Source organism: Marmota flaviventris, chromosome 7 (genome assembly GCF_047511675.1).
Source record: "Marmota flaviventris isolate mMarFla1 chromosome 7, mMarFla1.hap1, whole genome shotgun sequence".
Taxonomy (NCBI): domain Eukaryota; kingdom Metazoa; phylum Chordata; class Mammalia; order Rodentia; family Sciuridae; genus Marmota; species Marmota flaviventris.
The window spans coordinates 126501419-126527450 of NC_092504.1; the positions used below are offsets into that span (position 1 = coordinate 126501419).

A 26032-nucleotide genomic window follows, 5' to 3' on the forward strand; every position below is an offset into this window, starting at 1 on the left:
TTTTCTGGTTTTGGTTGAAAAAAATATGTTTCTGAAACTTTTATTACATGTGTAGATTGGAGTAACCTTTGCAATAATTCTACAGAACTATTTCATCAGCATAAATAAACTCCCTCTCTTTCAGTTTTCTGCCCAGTATTCATTCCCTTGCTCCAAACCTTTCTGCTGTAGAAAATAGTTCTATTACCTTCCTGAAGTGGGGAATGGAAGGCAGGGTTCAGCAATAGGCTCTGCAGACAATGGGCATCTCTTATTAACTTTATGGGCGATGGAAGTCAGTCCAAAACACAGACCCTATGAGGAAGGGATGCTAAGTGGAAATGGGAGTGGAAGATAGGTTCTGCACATGGGCTTTATTGAGGGGGGGATATTTATTAACTTGGATTTTTGTGGATTTCTCACCCCCAAAACAGACAGGGGTGGTTAAAAGATAAATGATCCATTGGGCTACCCTTTTTCTAGATATTTGGTTTTCTCAGGTGCTATTTTTATTGTTGGTGGTAGCATTTGGCTGCATTGAGAGCTTCTCTGAAATTCAAGTTGGGATGTTTAGGAGGAAAAAAACCTAGAGCTCACTGTCATATCATTTCTAATCCCTAAGGACCTAGCCAACATATTTCCCCTCTACTTCTTAGAGCTTTTTGATGTGACTTATGTATTTTGTCTAGAGTATTTTATTGTGAATATCAGGAGAAGTGAAATAGATTGTGTTTACTTCATCTTGTGTAAGACTAGAAGTCTCTAAATTGAGAATTGACAATAATTTTGTTTTTTAATCAAATTTCAAAGTGCATAACCTAATTATCAGACTGTCCACAGAGTATCCAGAGTCAATTTTAATGTGAGACATGGAACATAACACTATAGTTTTATAAAATATCACTATACACTTTTAGCAAGTACAAATATTGAGTTGCGTGATTGGACCCTGAATAATATTTCTTGAGTTTTAACTGTATGCATTGATACCTGAATTATTCACTATTTTTTATTTTCTCACTGGGTCTCTAATCTAAACACAAACACATAGAGCTGTAGGATAAATATAAAATAAAAGTAAGAGAAAAGTATGATTGACGTTTGTAAACATTGATTGGTTTCTTACATGTGTTATATATCCCACTGTTTTCCTAATTATTTACAAAATTAAACAAATCACTTGAAAATTAACAGCGTGGATCTTAGCACACCTCTCCATAGGGTAGTATATGGGTCAGATTTGACATGCTGAGGCAATACAGAGGCGACATGGTATTGGCCTGTTTGTTAAGTTAAAAGTTAACCTGAGCAAAGAAGTAATACCTAAAGTGGGTGCACCATGAAAGTGCTTTTTCTGGAGCCCCTTTTAGCAGCCAATACTGCATTAGTCAGTCAAAGACAATGTGGCAAAGTAAACCTGATTATATAAAATGAGTAGATCACACTTAAAGTGAAAAACTACATAATGAAGGTCAGAGAATCACCTGAATTGAAAGATATATATATATATATATATATATATATATATATATATATAGAGAGAGAGAGAGAGAGAGAGAGAGAGAGAGAGAGAGAGATAGATATACTTTTTTTTGCCTCTTTTTCCTGTGATGACTGCCCCAAAAGACACTCAGATCTTTTAAGCCTTGTTTTTGAAGGATCCACCACCACCATTGTGCTATTTCACCTTCATTTATTTTCTTCTCAGCTAAGCTAAAGAAATATTGTCATCTGAGAACAGAAGTAATTTATGTTTCTATTCCTTAGTGGTCTATTTTTTTGATGAATACATTGACCACATAATGGAGCGGGTTTAGCATAAGAAAAACCTTCCTTATGGTATTCATATAATGTAAGTCAGATCACGTACAAACATATTTTTAAAAGCTACAAGATAATTAGGAAGATTGATCTTCTTAAAGCACACATATCTGAGTGCGTTTCTCTGGTGCTCCAAATCCTTGAAGGAGTCCATGTTCGTCCATCCACCAGGCATTCAGAGCCTCCATGGTTTCACCCCATAGACTTTCCGCCTTCATCTCTTCCTTCTCCTGTGTTTGCTTCTTAAATGCTCTGCAAACTATTGTGGGCTTCACACGTTCCCACCTCTTCTCCTTTCCTTGTTCTGAATGTGTGCGCGCACACACACACACACACACACACACACATACACACACTCACACACACTCACACACACACACATACAGAGAGAGAGAGAGAGAGAGAGAGAGAGAGACAAAATCTGCTCTTTTCCTCATCTCCATACTATTTTCCTTTTCCTTCCCTCAAAACCATATAAGTAACCCAATTCAAAATTATACAGCTGATTTAGCCTAATATTCTGCCTTCATCATTAGGCCTTCCTGATTCTTCAAGTTGATTTGATTCTCTCATATTTTATTTTTACTTCCTTTGTAGCTTTATTTACAAGGACAGAGAAATGGCATATTTTTTTATTGCCTGGTATTTTTCTAATAGGTTGTCTTCTCTTTGAATAATAAATAGTGGTCTTGAGTTTTGGATCTTTCAGAATGCCCTACAAAGCATTTTGTATATGACTTTTGGGTAGATCAAGGTCAACAGGTGTTGGAATTCACATATGAATCAGATATAGTCTCAGACTTCAAAGTGCAGAAAGCTCCAGGGGTAGGAAAAATGTCACAAATATTATAATGCAGTAAGATCAATAACGTACAGGCAAGAGGTTCTCAACCTTGTTGCCATATCAGAACCACCTTTGCAGCTTTGAATGATTTCATCTGTGACACAATATCACCCCAGACAAATTAAATCAAAGTTTTTTGGAAGGGGCCCAGGCATTGGTATGTTTTAAAAGCTTCCCAGGTGAGTAATTTGAAGCCAGGGTGCAAACCAATGATTGAACTGAAAATGAACAGTTCTGTGGTAACACAGATGGAGGGTGTGGAGGAAGGAAATGGGAATAGCTACACCGGTGAGTTGAACTGGAGAACCACACAGACCCCTCCTGAAACAAAAACTAAGAAGGAAGGTTTGCTGAACTAAAGAAGAAGGGTACTATTACTCACTTACTGGAAATCTGCATTCAGAGAATCCCAACTCATTAGACAGTTGCAAAATGGAACCAAACTGAGAATAAAGGTGTAATAATTTCAAAGTGGGAAAACTTGGTCCTGAGTAGCACAAATAAAATCAAACATATTATAAAGGTTTTTATGTTACAAACTTGAGACTTTTTTAGTAGAACCAAAACCCTAATTACACGTGCATTTGTTTAAAATGCAGTATATTCGTAACCTATGTATTCACTTGTAATATCAAATGTCTACAATTTGGGGGTGTTTTAGTCAGTTTTTCATCATTCTGACCAAAAGACCTGACAACAGTAACATAGAGGAGGAAAAGTTTATTTGGGCTGTTAGTTCTAGAGGTTGACTCCATCCATGATCAGCCAACTCCATCCCATATCTCTGAGCCCAAGGTGAGGAAGAATACCATGGCACAAGGGCCTGGTGACCAGGACACAAGGAAAGCTTCACTCATCAAAGACAAATTATAAAACCCAAGGCACAACCACAGTGACCAACTTCCTCCAACCACATCTAACCTGCCTACAATTATTGCCTAGTTAATCCATATAGGTGGATTAATCCACTGATCAAGTCATACCTCTCACAATCTAATCATTTAACCTCAGAAAATTCTTGCATTGACTCACACATGAGTTTTTGAGGAACACCTCATATCTAAAGCACAACACCAGGTATCAATGATTTACCTAGATAGTACATGAAATTAAGAGATTTATCACCTACCACATGAATAAAGTCTTTCTGCCTTGTTTAAATGAAAGGAAAATGATCATTAAAACAAATATTTTCACTGTCTTAAACATTTGTAATTTCAGCAAGAAGATCAGATTCAGCCAGAACTAAATACCCTTTCATGACCTGACAATATAACCCTTCCATTAAGATAAAAAGACACCTCATGAAATCAAGATCCTTTGTAAAGAAGAAGGAAATGCCATGAGGGACTCAGAACTCCTTATGATGTGTTAATTTTGAATGCACTCCGATCTGGGATCCTGCAGGTGATCTTAATGTCAAATGCCTGCCTCGCTATTTACCTAACCTATCACCTATTCCTCCCCAACTTGCTCCAGTCGCCCCTAATCAACATTAACTGAGATAAAATTTGAATATGAAGAGAAAAAAAAGTTAAGTCTTAAGAAATACAAACAGAATTTCTGCTGATAGGAATATTGTAGGCTATACTTGAGCCTATGTGTTAAGGTGAGAGTGCAATAAATCACCTAGTCTATCTTAAAGCAGGAGATGGAAACTTTATTCACCAGCCGGTGATCTGGATCCACCAGCTGGCAGGCCAAGGGCTAGGTTGCAAGTCCACACCCTTTGACCCCCCCCCCACCACCAGGTTCTGAATTCACCTTTTAAAACCATATTAAAGCATAAGTGGTGGTTGCTATGATTCAAAACCATAAACAAACATCATGAGGTCTAAAGTCATAAGCAGAAAAGGGAGTGGGCCAAAACGTTCCTAGTTGAGTATAAGTTAAAGAACGGTTACTAACATCTAGACAATCAATCTCTAATGGGGTACGTTGTCCAAGAAAAACAGGAACCTAAGAGAGAACACTTTTATGTTGTATAAAAATTGCCATTTTGTGTTGTCAAACATGCTGTGCTATGCATCTATTGATGGGAACAGAGACAGGGCTTTCCATGGGAAAAGCATTTCTTACATGATGTGGAGTCTCAGAGCAAAATGGAGTCTTGTTTGGTCATTGCCCATCTAGCCTGGCCCATTTCATATGAACCTGGAGTTTTATACGAAAGTTTGAAATAATTTTCTGAAATAAAGAAAATGATATCATAGTTTATTCCTGCTGCTGTAACAGAATAACTTAGGCTGGGTAATTTATAAGGAGTAGAAATTTGTTGCTCATAGTTCTAGAGGCTAAAAACCTAAGATCAAGGCACCAACAGATTCAGTGTCTGGTGAGGTTTGTTCTCTGCTTCACAGAAACTACCTTCTAGCTGTGTTCTTACATGGTGGAAGGGCAGGGCAGCTCTCTGGTTCCTCTTAAAAGGGCACTAAACGCATTCAGCAGACTGGAGCTCTCATGACATATCACTTCCTAAACATTCCACCTTCTCCTGCCATCACCTTGGTGATGAAGTGTTAGTATCTGAATTCTGGGGACACACAAACATAGCGAAAATAGTTAGCAACACCACAAAGGGTTAAACCTGTCTTGCCTTCTCTGAGATCAGTGATCAACCAGTCACCAGGCAAAAGTTCTGGGGCCGAGAATTTTTCCTTACTATTGTAAGGAGAAATGCAAGTATATATGTCCCTGTTCCAGATTATAAATAGGAGACTTCTCCATAAGTGGAAAAAAATCACATCAGGAAGGAAGTTGTCTACAACCAATAATTTAGCAGGCATTTGATAAAGCAGGAGTGGGAGACCTGGATGCAAAATTTCATACGGCTACCTTTCAGATACATTTTTCTGACACAATCAGTAGCCACTATGTAATTTGCGAGAGACAAAGCATAAATTAACATTTTCAGCTAATGGTGTCATGCTGGGATGTCTAAGCAAAACCTTCAGAAACTTTTCTGCCTCTTCCATTTCTGTTTTCTCCAGTAACAGATGAGCACACAGAGTTACAAAGCTACTTGCTTTAAAACTGTTCACTTCCATGCTCAAGATTAAAATTCTTATTTATTTAAAAGAGAACAAGTGATCAAAATGCATTCAGGAAAGCTATAAGATTCCATCATTGATTTGATGGGGGAGCAAATTATTTTGTACTAGTTAGAGCTCTTTTCTGTCTCTGGCTTGATCTCTGGATGGATTTCTTGCACTCATTTGTGGTATTACTCATTGATAGAGCCATTTGGAGTCAAAGATCTTAATTCCATTTGGTATTATATGTACACAATAGGATATATCATGCATATATTTAATTAGAAATATTTTGATATTTTAATGATGTATATTCTTAATCAACAATTTTATTGATGCTTTTTCCAATTTGGCAAAGAAATATGTTTATCAGGAAATACAGAAAAATCCAAAGAGACCAAAAACATCCCTAATGCCCTTCTCTGATAAGACAGTTTCCCACACCAACTCTACATATTTGTATTATTTTCTATTATAGATTCAAAATTGCAAAACTGCTTAAAGTGACTGATTCTTTCAAGTCATGTTTTATACATATGCACAAAATAATATATGTGTGTATGTCTGTATGTATATATGTATATACACATACGAACACACATATAAATGATGTTTTTCATTTTGTAAATAATTTATGTTTTTGTGTTTCTTTAGCAGTCATGTTCAAAACACCCAAAACTAATCTATTAAACATTTCCATTCTGGAGCAATTAAAAAAAATCATCCCTTATTCACTCTCAAATGCTGTTTTTGTTTTCCTTTCAGAAAGAACACTTTCTATCACAAAATTTTCTTTTAAGCAGTATAAATATATCACATAGTAGCAATGGAAATGCATTAAAAGCCTTATGTTGGTTCCTCTTTGTTTTTTCTTTTATTTTATGTCTAGTTGCTAACAGTGAGTCATTTTGGAGGAGATGATTATTTAATATTTGTTGTTGATTATAATTCGACTCCTTGGAGGTATATATATTTTTCCTTCTGATGAGTTGATTTTTCCTTGGCCACTTACAGCTCCCAGTTCAGTTTATATTTCTGCAAAAGATAACTAGGTCTGCCAAATCTGTGTACAAGGCTTTTCTACTCTAAAGGGACTTCCCTGCACACAGCTTCTTGTATACAACACCAAACTGTCAACAAGAAATGAGCTTTCTCTCTTATCTGCAGCTTGGTACAGGGAGTACTGCTGTTCATTAGTCTAGCTGAACATTGAACATCCAGCAGGAAGTGAATGGTGAGACTGGCCAAACATTGAACTAGAAGGAACAAGTGAATGGAAGGATTTTTGCTCCATTGCAAAAGTAGATGATTTTTAGTTATATACAGAGATAAGATTTTCTTGTGCCACACAAATTTAAAAAATAAAGGAGCAAGTATAGTTGAAATATCCTGCCTTTCCTAACTCTCTCTCCAGAATAAACCAATCTGAATTTAGTGCTGAAAGATTAGGCATGTCAAATCAAAGATTTTTAGCAGTCATTAGTCCTCATTCACAAATTCAAGTCATGAGAATGTAATGTTCTTGACCTTTCTATGACTCTATTTAACTTTTGTCCCTCAATACTGGGTCAAGCAGAAACTTTCAGCTCAGACAATTCATAAACTCTGCTCCCTGTATGGATTTGAATCTTGACTCCCACATTTTCTGGCTTCATGACATTAATTATATCACCTCACCTTTCTACACCTTAGTTTCCTCAACTACGAAGTGTAAAAAAAAAATATTTACCCCATTAGTGTTCGGAAAATTTGATGAGTTAATATACAGTAAGTATTTATAACTATACCTGGCATATAGTAAGAGCTTAATCAAAATTATCTACTATTATGTAAAATGTATAAATAAGTATGCTTTCACTCAAAAATGTTTTGGCAACCTCAGCATGTGTAGATCTTATTCTTTCTAAAAGCTGAATAGGATTTTGTAGATTGCATGTAGCATAATTAACCAAAAGACTACTGAAAGTTAATCAGGTGGTTTCTAATCTTTTGTTATAATCACTTGTACTTGAAAAATCCATCCTTATTTATAAATTTCTGAAAATTTATATTTGTTCTTGATAAATTCCTGACAGTGGAATTTTTTTAGTTAAGAAATGGTTAATTTTAGAGGTGTTTCCATATTGCTTTCCAAAATATGAATCTGATGCCTAATTTCCCTCATCAACTTTGAGCATTGAACTTCAGACATCATCCCGGCATTAAGTCCAGTTATGGATGAAAGAATCCATGAGGTCCAGACATGTATTTACCCCTGTCTTTCAGGTGCCTCCACTTTACCAGTATTCCCCATACAGCTGGAGGTAAACATGTTCAGTAAATTCTCACCTTATGACCTTCAAACTTGGTTCTTGTAGGAATTCTTTTTCTAATAAAAGACACTGCTATCTGCTAAGCTCCACTTAGAAATTTGGGAATTCTTGACAACTTTATCTATTTTGCTTACACTTCAAAAAATAAAAATGATTATCAGTGCATCATTAATCTCAGCAGTCAATTATGGGATATGATAAACCTAACCCATAGAACACTGTCTCATAAGTATTCTATTGCCAAATCTTGCAATCACTCTCTTTCTGTCCAGGCTGGCTCTCATCCAATCTATTTTCCTCCTTTTGGCTGGAATAATATTTCTAAAAGGCAGATATAATCTTGTGATTTCAGAATTTTAAATATTTTTTAACTCACTCTTGACTGAAGGATAAAGTTTAAAGCACATAAGATGCAGTAATTCCCTCTTATACTCAGGGAACAATTCCAAGACCCCTTTGAATGCCTAAAACCATGCATGGTTCCCAATCCTACAAATGCTATGTTCTTTTTATCTATATACATATGTTTGATGAAATGTAATTTATAAATTATAATAAGATATTAACAATAAGAAATGATAGTAAAATTGAACAGTTATAATAATATACTGTAGTCAAGTTGACAGCTTCACTATTTTGCACATTTTGGCCACTATTAAATAAAATAAGGTTTACTTGAGAACAAGTACTGAGATACCATGATAACCAAGATGTTATTGTACTAAATTGACCATTGGGAAGGCAGCATACACAGCAAGGCTATGCTGCACAAAGGGTGACTCATATCCCAGGCAGGGGACAGCAGGATAACCTAAGAGTTCATCACACTACTCAGAATGGCATAAAATCAAAAACATACATTTTCTTTTTATATTTTCAGACCATGATTGCCCACAGACAACTGAAATCATAGAAAGCAAAATTTTAGATGGGGTCCTACATTTTTGTGTGGTCTGTCTCTGCTTTCTTATCTGGTTTCATATCTCACCACTTACATTTTTTTTCTCTCCCTCTTATACTGCCCTCCTAGCATGAGCTTCCTCCCTTCCTACCCCAGATCTTAGTTTAAAATTCAGTTCTGCCCAGAGGCCTTTCCTAACTGCTTGTCTGCTTTCAGTGAACAAGCATCCCTCTAGGCTGTTCTGACTCCGAGGGCATTGACTATGTCTGTCTGGTTCAGCACAGTGTCCCCAGGAACTCACTTGATAAGTGTTTGTTTCATGAATAAGTATATTGAGGGAGTAAGTAAATGCACTAAAAAGATTGCCTCCTGTCATGGGAGTGGAAGGTAAAACAAATCCCTCTTCTTGAAAAGGCTGCTGTGTCTGAATTAGGTAACAGACATAGAGACATTCTGAAGAATTTGGAATCAAAAACAAAAACAGAGACACTTGTAAAAAATGTCATATAGTTTTAAAAATATTCAGCAGGAATTAGATTATCAGTGTTTACTCACAATTTCCTGGGAAGGGATTGAATTGTTTTCAACGTTGGAAAAGAAGAAAAGTGGCAATATTTTGTAAAAACGCCTACTTAATACCTGATACAATGTTAGTAATACTGTGATGACTTTAACATCTGAAAGTTGGTGACGTGCTTCAGGTACCCTCCAAGGGAGCTTGTGAAGTAAAGCCTGATCTGAAGCTGATGTAGCACTCTGTGCCATGGCAAGTGTGACTGTTCAGGATTCTGAAAAGCCAAACTGCTGCTTCAAAGAAAAGGACTTATTTAATTGAAAATAACAATATGTTTACTAAGTGATCCTAAATTTATAGTAATACTAAATTTGGCAGAGAGAACAATGTCTAGAAATAATCCGAGACACGAGCTGGCTGGGTTGTGGGATTTCAGACAGCCCCTGTGCTGCTCACGCCTGGGTTTCCTCATCTGAGCTGCAGATGTGGCTGAGTTCTCTTCATTTGCTTCATTGTTACCACAGATGCATTGTTGGAAAGAACAGTTAAAATCTGAGACTTTCGAGGAAAAATTTACTTAAGTAAATAAATCACCACTATTTCTCTGGAAGGTAATTTGGATAATATGACTTTACAATAAAATGTTTTCAATTTCACACTGCAATTACGATGATTCTAGTTTTGAATATGTACAATATAGGAAAAGAGAGAGAGAGATCAAAAGAAAAAATCAACAGGAAGATTAGGACTTAAAAGTCAAAATGTTGAAGTCAATAAGCAAATTGCAGGGAAAACAACCTTTTCTTTTGCTTTTAAAAATAACTGTGAAAAGACAATATAGTTGGAGGATTTATTATCTGTTTGTGAGGAATTACACATCTCCACTATAAACTGAGATGATCCTCTGAACAGCACATATAGTGTCATCTCAGCCAGGAAACATCAACTCCAAGGAAGACCCTTGTGCTCAAGTTAAACACCAAGTGATCTCCAGGATATTTTTTTAAAGCTCTTTGTTTCTCTCAATATTTAATATCGATGGTCCCCCAAAGCAGCAAGTGGTAGAAAAGAAAGTCATCTATAAATAAATTGCAGAAAACTATAAACACTATGCATTTATTTCATAGCTAATCACTTTTTGGAAGATTATTGTTACTGGTTTTTTCTTTCATTTTTCTTTTGTTTAGAAATATACAAATGAGATTTAATGTTACTGAAAAAAATGTTACACGATTGAGATAAATTCTGTAATTACAAAATCTTTATTAAGTGGGCTTTGCCTGAAAAATTCCAATGTCCTGCTAGGGGGTTTGCATTTACAAACTGGCATTGCAGTGACTCTATCAAGAGAGAAGTTCAACCCCAGCACAGATGGAAGAGGATTGCTGTAGGAGGGATTGGCCATTGTTTGGAATTGGTGTGTTTGTTAGAAATGGGAGAACCTAAGAACCCAGAGCTAGCACGGAAATCTCCGAGCTTCTGTGCAGCACACTAGGATATGGTGGGGCTGTTGACTGCACCGGCCCATGAACTCTAGCAACTTGGAGCAGTTAATGGAGTATTGGTGAGTGGGAAAGAGATAATGAGGCAAAGCAGGGGACAGATGTCAAATCCTGAGGACATTTGTTTGTTTTATCAGCTTGTCTTTGCCATGGGATCTCTCAGCAAGTTTTTAGCTGAGCATTGACATGATCATATTTGCATTTTGAGGGACAGCATGCAGAGAACTGAAGGGCAAACAATTAGACAATTCTTGTAATGATAGTGAGAGGGAATGGGTTATCATGGATGTTTTAAGGAAACATTTAACAGAACATAAATCCACTGGATAAAGACTTGAGACTGAGCAGGGCTAAAAGACTCTTAACTTCCTAGTTTACATCACTGGGTAAATGCAAAGGCAGCTGGAAAAAGGAATATGGGAAATAAATCATTTGTTTCAATTGCTCTCAATTGTCTATATTCGATATAAAAAATTTTGGAAATTAAATCATATTTTCAAGTGTGCTTTTTTGGCATTAAAAAACTTTTAAATTTTATAACTTACAGGGACTCTCATAAATTGTGAACTCCCCTTCTAATTTTATTGAAAACAGTGAGGATAGAAGATCAAATCAACCTTAAACGTAATAACAATGGCTAAGCTAGAAGATAGACTTCTGTCCTCAGTTTCACATTCTGCCTAGACACTTATCCACCCTCATGTAGTCAGTAGATGGTCAACACACAGTATATCCATAAAAATTGAATAATTTGTTAGCTTATGGACATTCCTTTAAGGTATTTATTTTGCTACCCACAAGATAGAAACAAAATATAGTTGGACCATTTAACTCCTCCCAGGCTTCTATTAGAATATAATCTTAAAAGTAAATTATCTTTGCTATTAAAAACTTGTAAATTCATATGGTAATTTGTACTCAGATTTTGTTACTGTTTTAGTCTGCCTAAAATTTTTCTCTATACTAGTTAGTGAAAATATTTCTAAACTTTAGCCTTATGAGTTTTCTATCTATATCCTTCCAAAATATACCCCATATCATAAAAATAAAATAAAATAAAAGGCTGAGGAAGGACATGGTGGTAGAGCACTCCCTGATTAAATGCCCAGGATCATTAAAATAAAGAAGAAAGAAAGAAAGAAAACAGGGGAGGGGGGAAGTGAAAGATATTCAAAGATTACTATCCCCAGTAGTAAAATTTCAGAAACATCTTGAATGAATTAATTAAAAAAAAAAACTTTTTCATCTCCAGAGTAGAACATCATATATTAATTTCCACTAGTATGTAGATTATGAGGGATGTAGAAACATATATGAAAATATATGCCTAAAATAAAACTTGCAACTATATATTCTCTGAAGATAGGAGTCTAAGCATGTTGATGAAAACTTTGGAAAAATTAATAGTTTTACTGAGAATGCTATAGAGAAATACAGAAGTATATTTCTTTTAGAGTAGTTTTGTTCTCTCTCTCTCACTCTCTCATTGTAGCATAAGAGAAATATCTTTGTGAAACGCTTTTGCAACTTCTGTTCCCAGCAAATATGGAAACTAGGCATCATAGAAAACAATTCTCCAACTACAAAGTTCCTAGAAAATTTGGGTGCAATGTGACATTCTTTTAAATTCCTCATAGGAATGGAAAGAACTGTAGCACAGAGTGGTTTGTGAGCAAGCGCTGAACTGTGGCTACTCTCGGGATATCAGCATACAGGAATATAAGGGCCTTAGGTTTGCAAGATCTGGTAGAAGAAGACTCAGACATGCTACCCAGCCCTGATGTGCGTTTATGGGCAAGTCAGCTTTTCTTTACTGTGACTAAAATACCTTACAAGAACACCTTAGAAGAGGAATATTTATTTTGGCTCAAGGTTCCAGTCCACTGTCAGCCAACTCCATAGCTTTGGGCCTGAGGTGAAGCAGGAAATCATGGTGGAAGAAAGCTACTCAGGTCATGGCAACTGAGACAGAGACTGATCAAAGAGCTAGGGATAAGATATCATTCCCACGGGCGTGCCCAGAGTGACCTATTTCCCCTTCAGCCATGCTCTATCTGCCTACAGTAGCCACTCAGCATCCCATTTAGATTATTAACCCAATGAGGTTACAGTTCTCATAATCTAATCATTGTCACATGAGCTTTTGGGGGGACATCTCATATCCAAACCATAACAAAGCATCATCTTACATATGTATATACTGACTATTTTTCTGTTGCCTCTGGCCTTTGATTTCCTCAATTAATTGACCAAAGAGCAATCAGTAAACATTTGTTGAAAGCAATTTTCTATTGGACAATGCTGAATTCCTTCTTTAGCTTATTCATTTTATAAAGTAGAATCATATATCTTCTCTAATGTGTTAGACATGAGAACTTCAGTTATACTTTATTTTGATACTTATAAGCTATACCCACCATGATGTTGTTAAAGTTGTTGCTCATGTTTGTAACAGCTTTATAAGTTTTTCAAATTTGAAATGGGTCAATATTATGTTCAAGAGTCAGTAAAACATAATTAGTATTCATACTATATAATAATAAAGATGTGTGAGTTTGAAGGCCAGCTCTATCATATATACTAGTTATGTGATCCAAGGCAAATTACTCAGCCCGCCCAGGCTTCAAATTCTTATAATAGAATAATATTTCTTTCTCATAGGGTCAAGATTAAATAATATAATTCCTGAAAAGCATTTAGCATAATGTTAGATCTATAATATAGATCCAATAATTATTAAACATTAAAATAATTGAGAAATAAGGGGATTTGGATTGTCCACATAAATTATATAGAATACATTATTGGCTTTATTAGTGACCCCATTTAAAAATACAATCAGATTTAACATGGGAAAAAATGAAGTGGCTCATAAATACGCCTTCTGTTTTTCTTGCATTTTCATCCCTGTATCGTGATCATCAGTTCTATAATATCCAGTGCTAGAAATATTTGCTTTTTAAAGAAGAAATTGTATAATTTGCATATAATAAAAATGACCTATGGTAAGTGTATAAGTCAGTGATTTTCAGTGAATTTTACACAGTTGTACAGTCATCATCACAACCCAATTTTAATACATATCCATTATCCCTAAAAGGTCTCTGGTTCCTGCTTGTAGTCAAGGGACCATTCACATACACAGCACACTAGGAATGGTTCTTGTTCTTGCACCTCACTCTATCCCTTGGTGACACATGACTAGTTAAGGTCCAGGAGGATGTAGAGAAGGGGACCTGATTTGGGTTATTACTCCATCAACTTTGGCAAAAAAAAAAAAAGAGTGTGAAAATGGCAGAAGCCAAATCACATAGAAATAGAACCAGAACCTTGGAAGTTGGCAAAAGAAATTGGGGCCAATGAAGTGAGAGACAAGTGGCTAGAGCCATAGAAGGAAGTGAAAAGACATGTTGGAATTTGTTTATTTAAGAGTCATATCATAGTGCCTGGAAATTTTTATTAAAGCAAGAATTAAAGCTAAGTAAATGACATAGATAGAAAGTAGACGTCCCAGTGGTCAACAAGTTGCAGATAAGAACTTACATATTTAAAATGAGATAGTAGGAGCCACTGTGATCATTCCACAAACAAATTTCCTTAGGAGAACAAGTTGAGCAAAAATGAATATTAGGAGTTTTTTCCCACTTAATTAGCATCACTTGTCACAGAGCTAATGAATGGCATCAAGCTTTGATCAAAATGCTCTCTGGTTTTAAAATTTCTATGAAGCCAGGATCTTTTTAAACAAGAGTAGGTTTAAAAATAAACATCCATTTAAGCATAGATCATATAATTCATTTAATTATGTAAGTGAAACCCAGAGGAGATAAACAAGACAAATACTTTTTACCTTCTGGGTCTTTTCTCTAAGCCCCACTTCTAGCAGAAAATGGAAAGAACGCGTGGGGGAAAGCAGACAGGTATGATTTTGCTTTTCTACCATTTCAGGAAAGCACATTGTTAAACCCCGTGAAGCCAGAAGGTGATGTTTAAGTTCAGTAAAGTGTGAATTTTCATTTATTATCCACACGGTTTTCTTTTCAGAACTAAGAACATGTCTGGCCCTCCCTATGGATTCAAGAAACAGTTTATTTACAAGTAGTGATTGATTTGTGAAAAAATAGGTGGAAATCATACTGAGATTTTTCTCTGCAGATTGAGCTCTGCCTCAGAAACAGGAACACACTAGTAGAAAGCACTTTTTCCTACACTTGTCAACTTCCATGCTCCTCTACAATCCTGCCCCTCCTCCTTCATGTTTTCCTTCTTGCCTGTTCATTGTCTCTAATCTACATTTTTTTATAATTCCACTTCCTGAAATCCTAGTTTGGCTAGTAAATGGGTTGGGAAGGAGAAGGAGTTGAAAAGTAAAAGTGAGAGTTTCAAGGTATGGACTTGTAGTCAGGGACCTGTAGAAGGACCATTTATTTCTCTTCTTGCCTGCCTCCAACCTCCATCAAATCCTAACTAAGCACAAGGCAAGAATACCAGTGTCTTAGAGTTATTTATCTCCAGATAGGTAAGGGTAAGGACACGGGTAAGGAGAACAATTTGTAGGTCATTGCAGTAATTCTGGTAGTTTAAAATGGTGGTAGCTTGCACCATGTTATTTGCAATAAGGTTGGAAAAAAGTGTTTGGATTCTTGGTCTATTTTGGAGGACAGAGAAGGCTTTCCTGAAAAATCAGACAAAATGCAGGCAGGGGAGAGTGGGGTCATGGATCACATGTGTGGTCATGTCATAAACTGTGATAGAGAAGACAGTGGACCTGGGGGTTGAGAATAGGAGCTGATTGGGAGCAGTGTGGAACTCTTTAAGTTCCAGCTGTCAAGGGAGAGCTCTTATTTTAATTGGAATCAAGGAAAAATGTCCAGGCTAGAGATGTGCATTTGGAATTTTGGGCACAATTGATGCATTTAAACCACAAGATTAAATGATCTTACTTAGGAGAGACATGTAGATCAACAAGGCAAAAGTTCTGAGGACTGAGAGTCCTGGTACATGCTGACCCTGGAGAAGGGGATTAAGAAAGACTAGCAAAAAGGATTGGAGGAGATTGATGACACAATTCAAACTATAGAAGTTCTTGTTTGAATTGTACTTTGTCTAGCAATTAGAGTTTATGAATATGAATGTGAATTCACTGTGTGCTTTATCTTTGTTTACATCTCCAAAAAAACGATATGCGTAGTTACAGCTTACATACACAGGAGTATGTGTATGTGTATGTGTTCTACTTACAGTGATGCTAAATATATTAACGTGTTTAGGTACATATATAAATTTTAAATTAATACTTTAATTCACTGTTTAATCAATAGAAAAATGATATTAAACCTGTTTCAATTTTCATTATGTATGATTTGCTATATCGTGTATAATGTATTTTGTCTGAAGAAATATTTTCTCCTCCTTCTGGTTTTTATCTGATTGATAGTTGATTCAAGTGTTTGGATTCAGTGTAACTTTCATACCACTGTAAAATAGAGTTTAGTTATATACTTTTTATCTAGATAATTAAATTATACTCGTAACTTTCCATTTAACTGTTAAAATATATGACATGTTTAAAGAGTAAGGCACTGAATATGTACATGAATTTATGTATACTTAAAATTATTTTGTGGGTGGTGATATTTTTGTCCATACCATACTATTTCATCCTGAACACCAACATTAGCTTTTATTGGGGAAAATGAATCTTTCAGCCTCACTGGGTAAGATGCTCATCATTAAAAGACGTTAGGCAGGGAGTCCATTGGGAGGGAAAAGATGAAAGAGCCATGGGAAATGTCAGGAGAGGAACCCTGGCAAGGAGAAAGGAACCAAAGCAAGATGTGCAGAAGAGAAGGATGGAGCATCCGTGTAGCTCTGTGACAAATTTCAAGAAAATTAGAGGAGCTTAATAAAGGACTTTTATCAGAGTCATTGCATGGCATGATCCAGGGCCATGAATCAAAACAATGGCTGCAGACGTCTCTAAATTTGCTCAGTTGTCTTTTTGCATCAAAATATCCTGAGGCCTTATGACAAATGTTGCAACCTACTGTATCTCAGTGTGCCAAGGAATCTGCATTTTAAAATAAACACTCAAGCCCTGTCCTCATTCCCCAGTAGATTTTATTCCTGCTAAACTTTGAGCATTGGTGATCTAGATTATGAGAAAAGAAAATGTGAGAATGAAATCTTAGAAATATATGTTATAAATTCACATGGAGAGGAGAATCTAAGTGAGTTTGCAGAGTAAGAGCTAATGGAGAAAATATAATGAAAGTCCATAATATTCACAAATAAAGTAGTAGCAAACCACCCGGAGAGAAAAGAAGGAAGACAGTAGACACTAGAGGAAAAAAATAATGAACAGGATTGAGGGTATAGAGACCAGAAACGGTACAATGCAGAAGGAGGAGTCAAGAAAAGAGGAAGATGGAGACTTCATGGCTTGGAGCAGGGCAGGTTTTCAAGAACTAAACAGTGGGTGGCCTCTGAGTGCCCACCAGAACACACACCAGGAAGCAAACTCTAGTGGCAGAAGAGCAGGCCAGCAAACTGCACTGGGTCTGTAGTCCCTCCTGCTTCCTGAGGTCAGAGCTGCATGGGGTCCAACTTCTGCCTCACCCTGGTAAGACATCAATATCTTTAGATAATTGTCACCAAAATAGCACTGGAATTTAGGAAGGACCTTGGTGGGTTGACTTTTCGAGCCTGTCTCAAGGAATAGTTCACAATTTTTGTTCTACAGGCCCCAGTTCCCACCATAGGATGAACCAGGAATACATACAAGTCATACATGGGCTCTACTGTTTCCCTTCTCCTCTTCTTAAGTGCTTAATTAGCATTAAAATATATAATAACTCCTTAAGGTGTATTTTAACAGCTGACATTTAAAATCTCCAAGTAGAAAATGAAAGCCAGCCCTTAAGAGCATCGTCAGTCTAGCCGTGCATTTCTTTGCCTTCATAAGCCTGTCATCCTCATTGACTCCTTGTTGGAACTTCTGAATAGCTGAAACATCCAAGGACATTTCTTTTCATCACTCTTAACAGATACATGAATAATAAATCAAATATGAGGAATATTTATTATATTTTTGCTAAAAGAATAATATTCCCTAAAGATTGTTATTCCCCCCTGAAAAAAATTATTAGAGAAGAGAATACTTAGGTGTTAATTTTTCTTATTGATTTCTAAATTGTTACAGATGAGAAATGGAATTATGGGAATTTGAGTAATTTGCTTGGTAACTGTAGGGGAAATAGCTAGCAAATACTCAACATGGATTTCAAATTGTGGTGCAAAAGCACTTTAAGTATCAGGTATATTTGGTATTTGGAGATAGCCCAGTACAGAGGTGCATGCCTGTAATCCTAGTAGCAAGGGAGGCTAAAGCAGGAGGATCCCAAGTTCAAAGTCAGCCTCAGCAACTTAGTGAGGCCCTATGGAACTTAGTGAGACCCTGTCTCAAAATAAAAAATAAAAAGGGTTGGAGATGTGGTTGAACAACCCTGGGTTCAATCCCTGGTGCAAAAAAAAAAAAAAGAGTTGAATGTAAGGACACATAGGCAGGTTTGTACCAGCCATGACTTGCTCCTCCTCCCTCCTGCACTGGGTTTTGCTGCTTTATTCATTTCTCTGATGGAATACCCCCTTTGTCTTTCCTGCTGAAACTGACCAAAGATGTCTTTGCTTTATGAATCCCTAACTCCCATGACATTCTCCGTCAGGTCCTAGATGATGATTATGAATTTCAATAATCCTTCAGTTAATAATCCATATTAAATTTCTTTAAAGGTCAGATGTGAAACCATAAGGAACAAAAAAGAGTGGTGATAAAGTAATGGAATGAAATTTTTAAGCTATAAAATGCTTTTCCTATTCAATAAAATTAGCCATATGCCCACCTGGCATTAATTTCTTTTCTCCCTATTCTGAATTTTAATACTTATTTCCTTCCTCCAGTGCCATGGGGAAAGTAGAGGAAGTGGTTTTTGAATGCTTGCTGTAATACCAAACACTATTTTAGGTGTCTCACCTGAGTGATCTCTAATCTCATCCATCTCATAGAATTGTTTGGACAACTATTCCCACCCTCCTGATGAGGAAGCTGAAGGCTGCCCAAGATTGCCACCTTAATAAGTGGCAGACCAGGATTTAGTTTGACAATGGCCTGAATGTAAAGTCTCATGCTTTTCTCTCTGGACTCAAGTCCATTAGTAATTAATAGTAATAATAATTTTTGATTACTAATACTTGACATATATAATCATATGGAATCTTACTGGTGGTTGAACAAGAAGTGGATGTATTTAACCTAGTCTTAAAAAAATGCATTTGTCACCTACTTAAAAATTTCTAGGAGTAATAAAGGGGGCCAATGGGAAGGAGAAAAGGAAGGAAAGAAGTGAATACTGAGAAATGAAATTGACCGAGTCTGTTATGTGCACGTATGAATATGTAACAACAGATCCCACTCAGGTATAATTATAATGCATCAATTAAAAAACAAACAGAAAACTGTTAGGATATCATACAAGTCCCTTGGAATAATTCTGATCTGTTTGATAGGGGGTAATGCCACTTGGAGTTCTGTTAATCATCAGCCACCTGGTATTAAATCCTTTCTGCTTTTGGTATAATGTGCCATTATCTTTGCTGTTGCAGTACTGGATACCAGTTTATTTACTATTCACCTGAAAACACAGCCAAAGCAAAAGAAGTTCTCAGCAACATCAATCAACTACAACCTCTGATAGCAACCCATGCCGACCTGCTGCTTAATTCTGCAAGCCAGCGTTCTCCAGACAGCTTGAAGAATTCGTTAAAGATGCTTTCAGAAAAAGTAAGATCCAAATCTTCACTATAGAGGGAAAATGAAATCCCCCCCAGTCCCATTGGTCTTGCGTTCTGCGTACATTGCCTTTCATAGCATCTGGAAGTGTAAGAGACTGGGTTAAAAGTGAGCTTCAAAATATCGTCACAGGATCAGAATGAATTGGCCTTGTTCTCTTTTCAAATCTTACCAAGCATTATTTTTTTATTTTATTTTATTTTGTTGTTGTTGTTGTTTTTCCTGGTAAGAAATGAATCCTGTTATTGGTTGGTGGACACTGTCTCTTTTCCTTGGCATCTTTCATTTTCTTTGGCTTATGGTCTTATTAGGTGAATTAAATGAGATTTTGAAAAGTATTTTCTTCTGTTGATCACCTGACGTTTATGCATGCAAAGCCATGCATTTGAGTAAGAATGTCATTTCCTTTGAAAGCAGAACTTTGATGTGGGTTCACACTCTTGGCATGGGGGTAATTCCTCTGCTTCGGTTTGCTCTCTCCAATATTACCTACTGGGAGCAGATTCTAAAGATTTCTGTAAGCATTAGTGATTGTTTGAGACATACATAAGAAACTAAGGCTGGGTATTTGCTCCTGTATGTGCAGAAAGGAAGGGACAGACACTCCATATCAACTTTCATAGCTAATGAGGGCAGCTGTGTGACATAAAGCCAAGGCGGAAAAAGACAAATTATGGGCTGACTTTAAATGTAAAACCAGATGTCATGGAGTCTAATACCAATATGCTCATCCATCACCTCTGCATTCTGACATCTTATAATTTATCTTGAGACACTTATAATGAAACTGACCAACAGAAACTCTTAACATTATAATTCTAGAGTAAGTTAAAAGTATACTTCTTTTACTTCTTTCCAAAGAACAGATTCTTAGAAACCTGGATATTATGTATATCTATAATTTTACTCAGATATTTGGATGTTTAAGAATAGTCACACCTTGCACTTGTGTAGCATTTTAAATTGCATTTTAAATTTTCATACATTTTCTCATAGGAAAAAACTAATACCCATTTTTATTAAAAATTAGCTGGCATCTGTGAAGAAAGGTTAAGTGACTTGCTTAATAAATTAAAAAGACAAAACTCAGAATCTCAAACCTAAGATTGAACTGTAGCATTCTTTCCATGCCATAATACGTGTGTCCATCATGAAAAGGAAAAAAATAATGACCAAATTTTAGAAGAACATACTTCATGTCAAAGCAAGGGGCTACATGACTTATGCTATCTTGTTTAATCTTCACAATTGTGGGATGCATTTTATCTTCATTTTTTGACTCCAAGAAGTTAAAAACTATTAGAAACCGTAAAACTAGCATAGAATCCAGGAACTGAACAAAACCAGGGATTCAAACCCAGGACTATGTCCTTTATATAATATATATGTTCTGAGTTTTCCTTATTTAAAATATTCAAAAGTCTTTTTATCCAGACAAACTCCTTAGCAACAAATACGTATTCTGGTAGTCAACAAATATGTCTTTAGGGCCAAGGGAAAAAAAAAAAAGAAAAAAAGTAAAGGATTGGTGCGTACGGTAAAATAAAATAATATAATTTCATTTTGGTTCATTTCTCTTTTGGATTTGTAGATGAGGTGAGGTTTTTCCGGGCTCACCTAAGCAGAAAATTTTAGCAAATAGCACATCACTGTAATGATTACAGAGCATTATTTATATTCTTCCTGTGCATTGGGCAGGGACTTGTCATCTCATACATCATTTACAACTTGCTGCAGTGATTTCGGGGGTGGGGGGACTTTCTGCTCCTTTAATCCAGCACTGCTCCAACTTTTCCCCCTTTGTTTTCTACAGGGTAGATAAGCTTTGCCTACTAATAAATCTCTCAGCCCTTGAAACTAGGAGGATCTTTTTTAAGTTAAGTTTGCAAGCCATGCATTCTTTTAAGAATTCATGCCTGGAATTTCAGAGAATGATCTAAATTAACAATTTTACATAGTTTATGAAGAAGAGTAGTTCCTGACTTAGAATAAAGTGTGATCCATGAGTTTATTATGAAAAGGAAATAGTTTTAGTGACATCCCAAGTTTAAATTTAATTTAATATTAGTGGAATGTAAGTTTTTAAAGTTTCATTTTTCTAATAACTTTGGGGGATTTTAAAAACTGGATTAGAGAATACATTTTTTTTCTTCATTCATATTCCCCAGTGTTAAAAAGTAAATTTTACTATTTGTATAAGATATTTTAAAAGTAAATTTTATTATTTGTATTTAAGATATGCACACATACAGATAGTAAAAAGGTTACCAGGATGAAGGAAATTAGCACATCCATCATCTTACACAGTTATTGTGGGTTTTTGTTGTCAGGTGGCTGGGCACGGTGGCACACGCCTATAATCCCAGTGGCTTGGAGGCTGAGATAGGAGGATTGTGACTTCAGAACTAGCCTCAACCATGGCTAGGTGCTAAGCAACTCAGTGAGACCCTGTCTCTAAATAAAATACAAAATAAGGTTGGGGTTGTGGCTCAGTGGTCCCTGAGTTTAATCCCTGTACCCTCCCCTGCCAAAAAAAAGAGAAAAGAAAAAAAAAAAGAGGTAACAGGGGAACTTGCTAACATATTCAGGAAATCTCAGAGTAGACAATACTTTTAGATCCTAAAGTAATTCATAGTATCTCTGCTGCTATGAATTAGAGAACCAAAGCGTAGGTCTAAGGTTACAAACAAAATTCCGTCCTTATGAACATTCATTGGTAGAAAAAAAAGAAACACAATTTACAAAAATTAAAAGTATTTCCTGAATTCATACTGTAAACCAGGCACTATGTCTGACACCAGGGGCACTGGGAGAATTTAAAAAAAAAAAGACTCTGGACCCTTCTTCACAAGAAATTCATGGTAAGAGTTGTGGTGGTAATGACAATGACTAAGACAGGTAGCAGGGTCTTAGCTGAGGCTTAACTCTGCTGCAAGGTATTCACTTTTCATAATTCCACAAAGAAGATACTACTGTTTTCTACACTGTTTCCTCTTAATCTTTTTTTTTCTTTTTTATGAATCATGCTTTTATTTATTTTTTAAATTTTTTATGCGTTTTAATTAGTTTTGTATTCTCATTTTACTCTGTTAAGAAAGCTAAGGCAGAGAACCATTAAATAATGTGCTTACAGTTATAGGAGTTGGTTTTCTGACTTCAGATTCTGTGAGCTTAACCATTGTCCTGTCTTTGAATATCCCAGGAGTTTATGATGGACACTTGTACTTGTGTGGTAAAGAACGTAAGTGTGATTTCACAATAATAAGTATTTTCTGTAACAGTTTCATGTTCTCATGTACTACCATACCTCCTGATGGAGAATTGGATTTGTTGCATGTTAGTTCTTGCAAATATTAAATAATTTTATAAGTTTCTAACACTTAGCATGCTTTCTCTGAATAATTACAAATGAAAAGACAAAGGATAAGGCAAAATTTTAACATGAAATATTAAAGTTTACTATTAGAATGGGACAAAAATTCATTTTTCTTTTGCTCAGATTAAATTTGTGCTATTTCATGAAAATATATCCAAGGAAAAATGTAAATAAATTCAGGCTGAAAAGAATTGAAAAATGAATGTAGGTAATATATGTTGTTTCTTATGGTTTAGAAATATGTGTGACATTAACTTTCAAATGCCTACTGCTTTCCCCTTTCTATAGAGAGTTATAGGCCTTGTTTAGAAAGTCATTATTGTCCTGGTTACTAAAAAGCATCAGTGAGCACTTAATTGTGTATGGTATTGTACTCAGTGCTATATGATAAATACTACATACACATGGTCCTTAACTTTTATAACCCAAGACTTTAAGAATGGTAGTGTGTCCCAGTGTTACAATTGTTAAATGGTTAAAAAAGCAAATATTAGAGTCTATATTAGAGTATATTTAAGAAATTCTCATAACTAGTATTCTTTCATTTTCAGCATACTCTGCTAAAACACTGTGTGTATTGAAAGAAAAATGAAAAACATTTCATTCTAGAGCTCAAATCAAGATTTTCTTAAGAATTGTTCTGTTTCTATAAGAGCAATGGTAAGAAATTGAAGACACACGTAATATAGAGGAGAATTTTAATTATGTTGATTATTTAGATACAGAATAGGAATTTCATATTGTTTATTCACTTCAACCCTTCCTAAGTCTAACTCAGCACCAAACTTTAATATAGAATTTAATGAGTAAGGATTTTTGGTTTATTATCTATGGTTATAAACTATACATACTAGCGGTCTAAAGGGAACTTGAGAATAACTGGTTTAAGTGAAGATTAAATTTCAGAATCAGAATTTATGCTTTTTCTTCTCATAAATCCTTCCAGGTAGTAAATATTTAATTTATGAAATAATATTATACAATTAACAAAATATGTGTTTATTAGAAAACTTCAGAATCAGAAAAAAGATGAGAAAATAAGATAATGTTAAGAATGAAACTTGTATATAAAATTCATGAAGCAGAACTTCTGTCCATGATAGAGACAAATGGATCCTCCTACCTTAAAGTGTGATAAGACTGGACAAAATGGTTTTTAGCCACTTGAAAATAGGAAACACAGAAAGTTAACAAACTATGTAATCCTAAATTGCTGAGCTTACATTCGAAGGCATTTTCCAGGCTGTAGCGCTTGGGAGAAGGAACATAAATAGTATGTTCTCAAATTAAGTAAATAGAGATTAGAATTTGGGAAGTCCAAGATAGCTAGAAATAACAGAGCAGAGCATCAAGAAAAGAGGAATCTTCATATAGATAGAGACTTGTAGTCCTGTAAATGAGTGCCTTTAAATCTTTAGTTCTTGTTCAAGTTTCACGGAGAATAAACTACCCATATTCAAAAAGGAAATACTAAACAGAAACCACTCAAACAGTTCCTAGTTGTCACACAGGGCTAAGAATAATTTATCTTTCTGCCAGCAGAGCAAATGAGATATTCAGGGAATCGAATAGCATCATCACAAGAATATGGCCCTAGTAGTAGGGATAAAGTAGTACTAAAGATTGTTCCTAATGCATCCTAATAAGGCTTTAAAATAAAGATTGAAATAATCCCACTGATTTTAAGTAACTTAAAACATTATTCTTTAAATAAGTATAATAAAATCTAGAAACCAAGAATGTATGATCAAAATACCTGCCACTTATTAAACAAATACTAAACATGTGATGAAGCAGGGAAATTTTACCTGCAGCTCTACACATGGAATACAAACAGACCCAGAAACAACAGAGATGATTACATTAGCAGATAAGGACTCTAAAATAGGAATTTTATATATTCTCCGTCTATTTTGGAAATTGGAGAAACAACTGAACAGAATGAGGAGAATGATACAATATTTTTAAAAGAATCAACTGGATGTGATAGTGCATACTGTTAATCCCAGGTACTTGGGAGATTGAGGCAGGAGAATCACAAGTTTAAGGCCAGTTTGGGTAACTCAGAAAGATCCTCTCCCTAAAAATAAAAAAAATAAAAGTCTGGGATGTGGCGCAGTGATAGAGCACCCCAAGGTCCAATCTTAGTACCACAAAATAAAGAATAAGTAAGTAATAAAAATAAAAAAGAATCACAAAGATCTCAAAATCTGAGATAAAAATCTTTTCTTGGTGAATTAAGAGTAAACTGGTCACAGTACAAGATTAGCAAATTTGTAAATATAGCCTTAAAAACAATTGAAATGAAACATAGAGCAAAACCACTGAAAAACATGACCAGAACATAAATGACTTACAAATTAATGTCAAGTAGCCTGACATTTGAGTCCAAGAAAAAGAAGGAAAGAGGGAGCATAAAATTATTTGCAAAAATGATGGTCAAAATTTTTCATAATTTAATGTAACAGTAAAACCAGGGACTCAAGGACCTCAAGACACTCCAAGGAGAATAAATACCGAAAAAGAAACTCAGGATATCATAACCAAATTACTGAGAAACAGAGATAACATAAAATTGTATATGGGATAGGGGCAAGCCAAAAGGGGCATATGCAGAGAATGACGGCCAACTTCTCATTAGACACTATGAAAACCAGGCAAATATGGAGTAACATCTTCTAAGTACTGACCAAAAATATATGATAACTTACAGTTCCATTCCCTGAGAGGATATCTGTCAAAGGTAAAAGTATGGAATATTTTATAGCAGATGTGCATTACAATACAATAGCTAGCAAAGAAAAGTCATTAAGGAGAAAACAAATGATACCAGAGAGATTTGGATCTACACAAAGAATAGAGAGAAAGACAGTAAATATGTGAACAGAAACAGGTATTTCAAA

At 35.5% G+C, this 26032-nt stretch overlaps 1 protein-coding gene across 4 annotated transcripts in view; it reads left to right on the plus strand.

Annotated features, from left to right (window-relative positions):
- The window catches only part of Inpp4b (inositol polyphosphate-4-phosphatase type II B), a 372392-nt gene that overhangs the window by 209441 nt on the left and 136919 nt on the right, over positions 1–26032 (plus strand). For all 4 annotated transcript variants that reach the window (XM_071614653.1, XM_027926549.2, XM_071614654.1 and 1 more), the window contains one exon: positions 19567–19744. In XM_071614653.1, coding sequence (XP_071470754.1) covers positions 19567–19744 — 178 coding nt within the window. The remainder of the gene's footprint in view (positions 1–19566; positions 19745–26032) is intronic.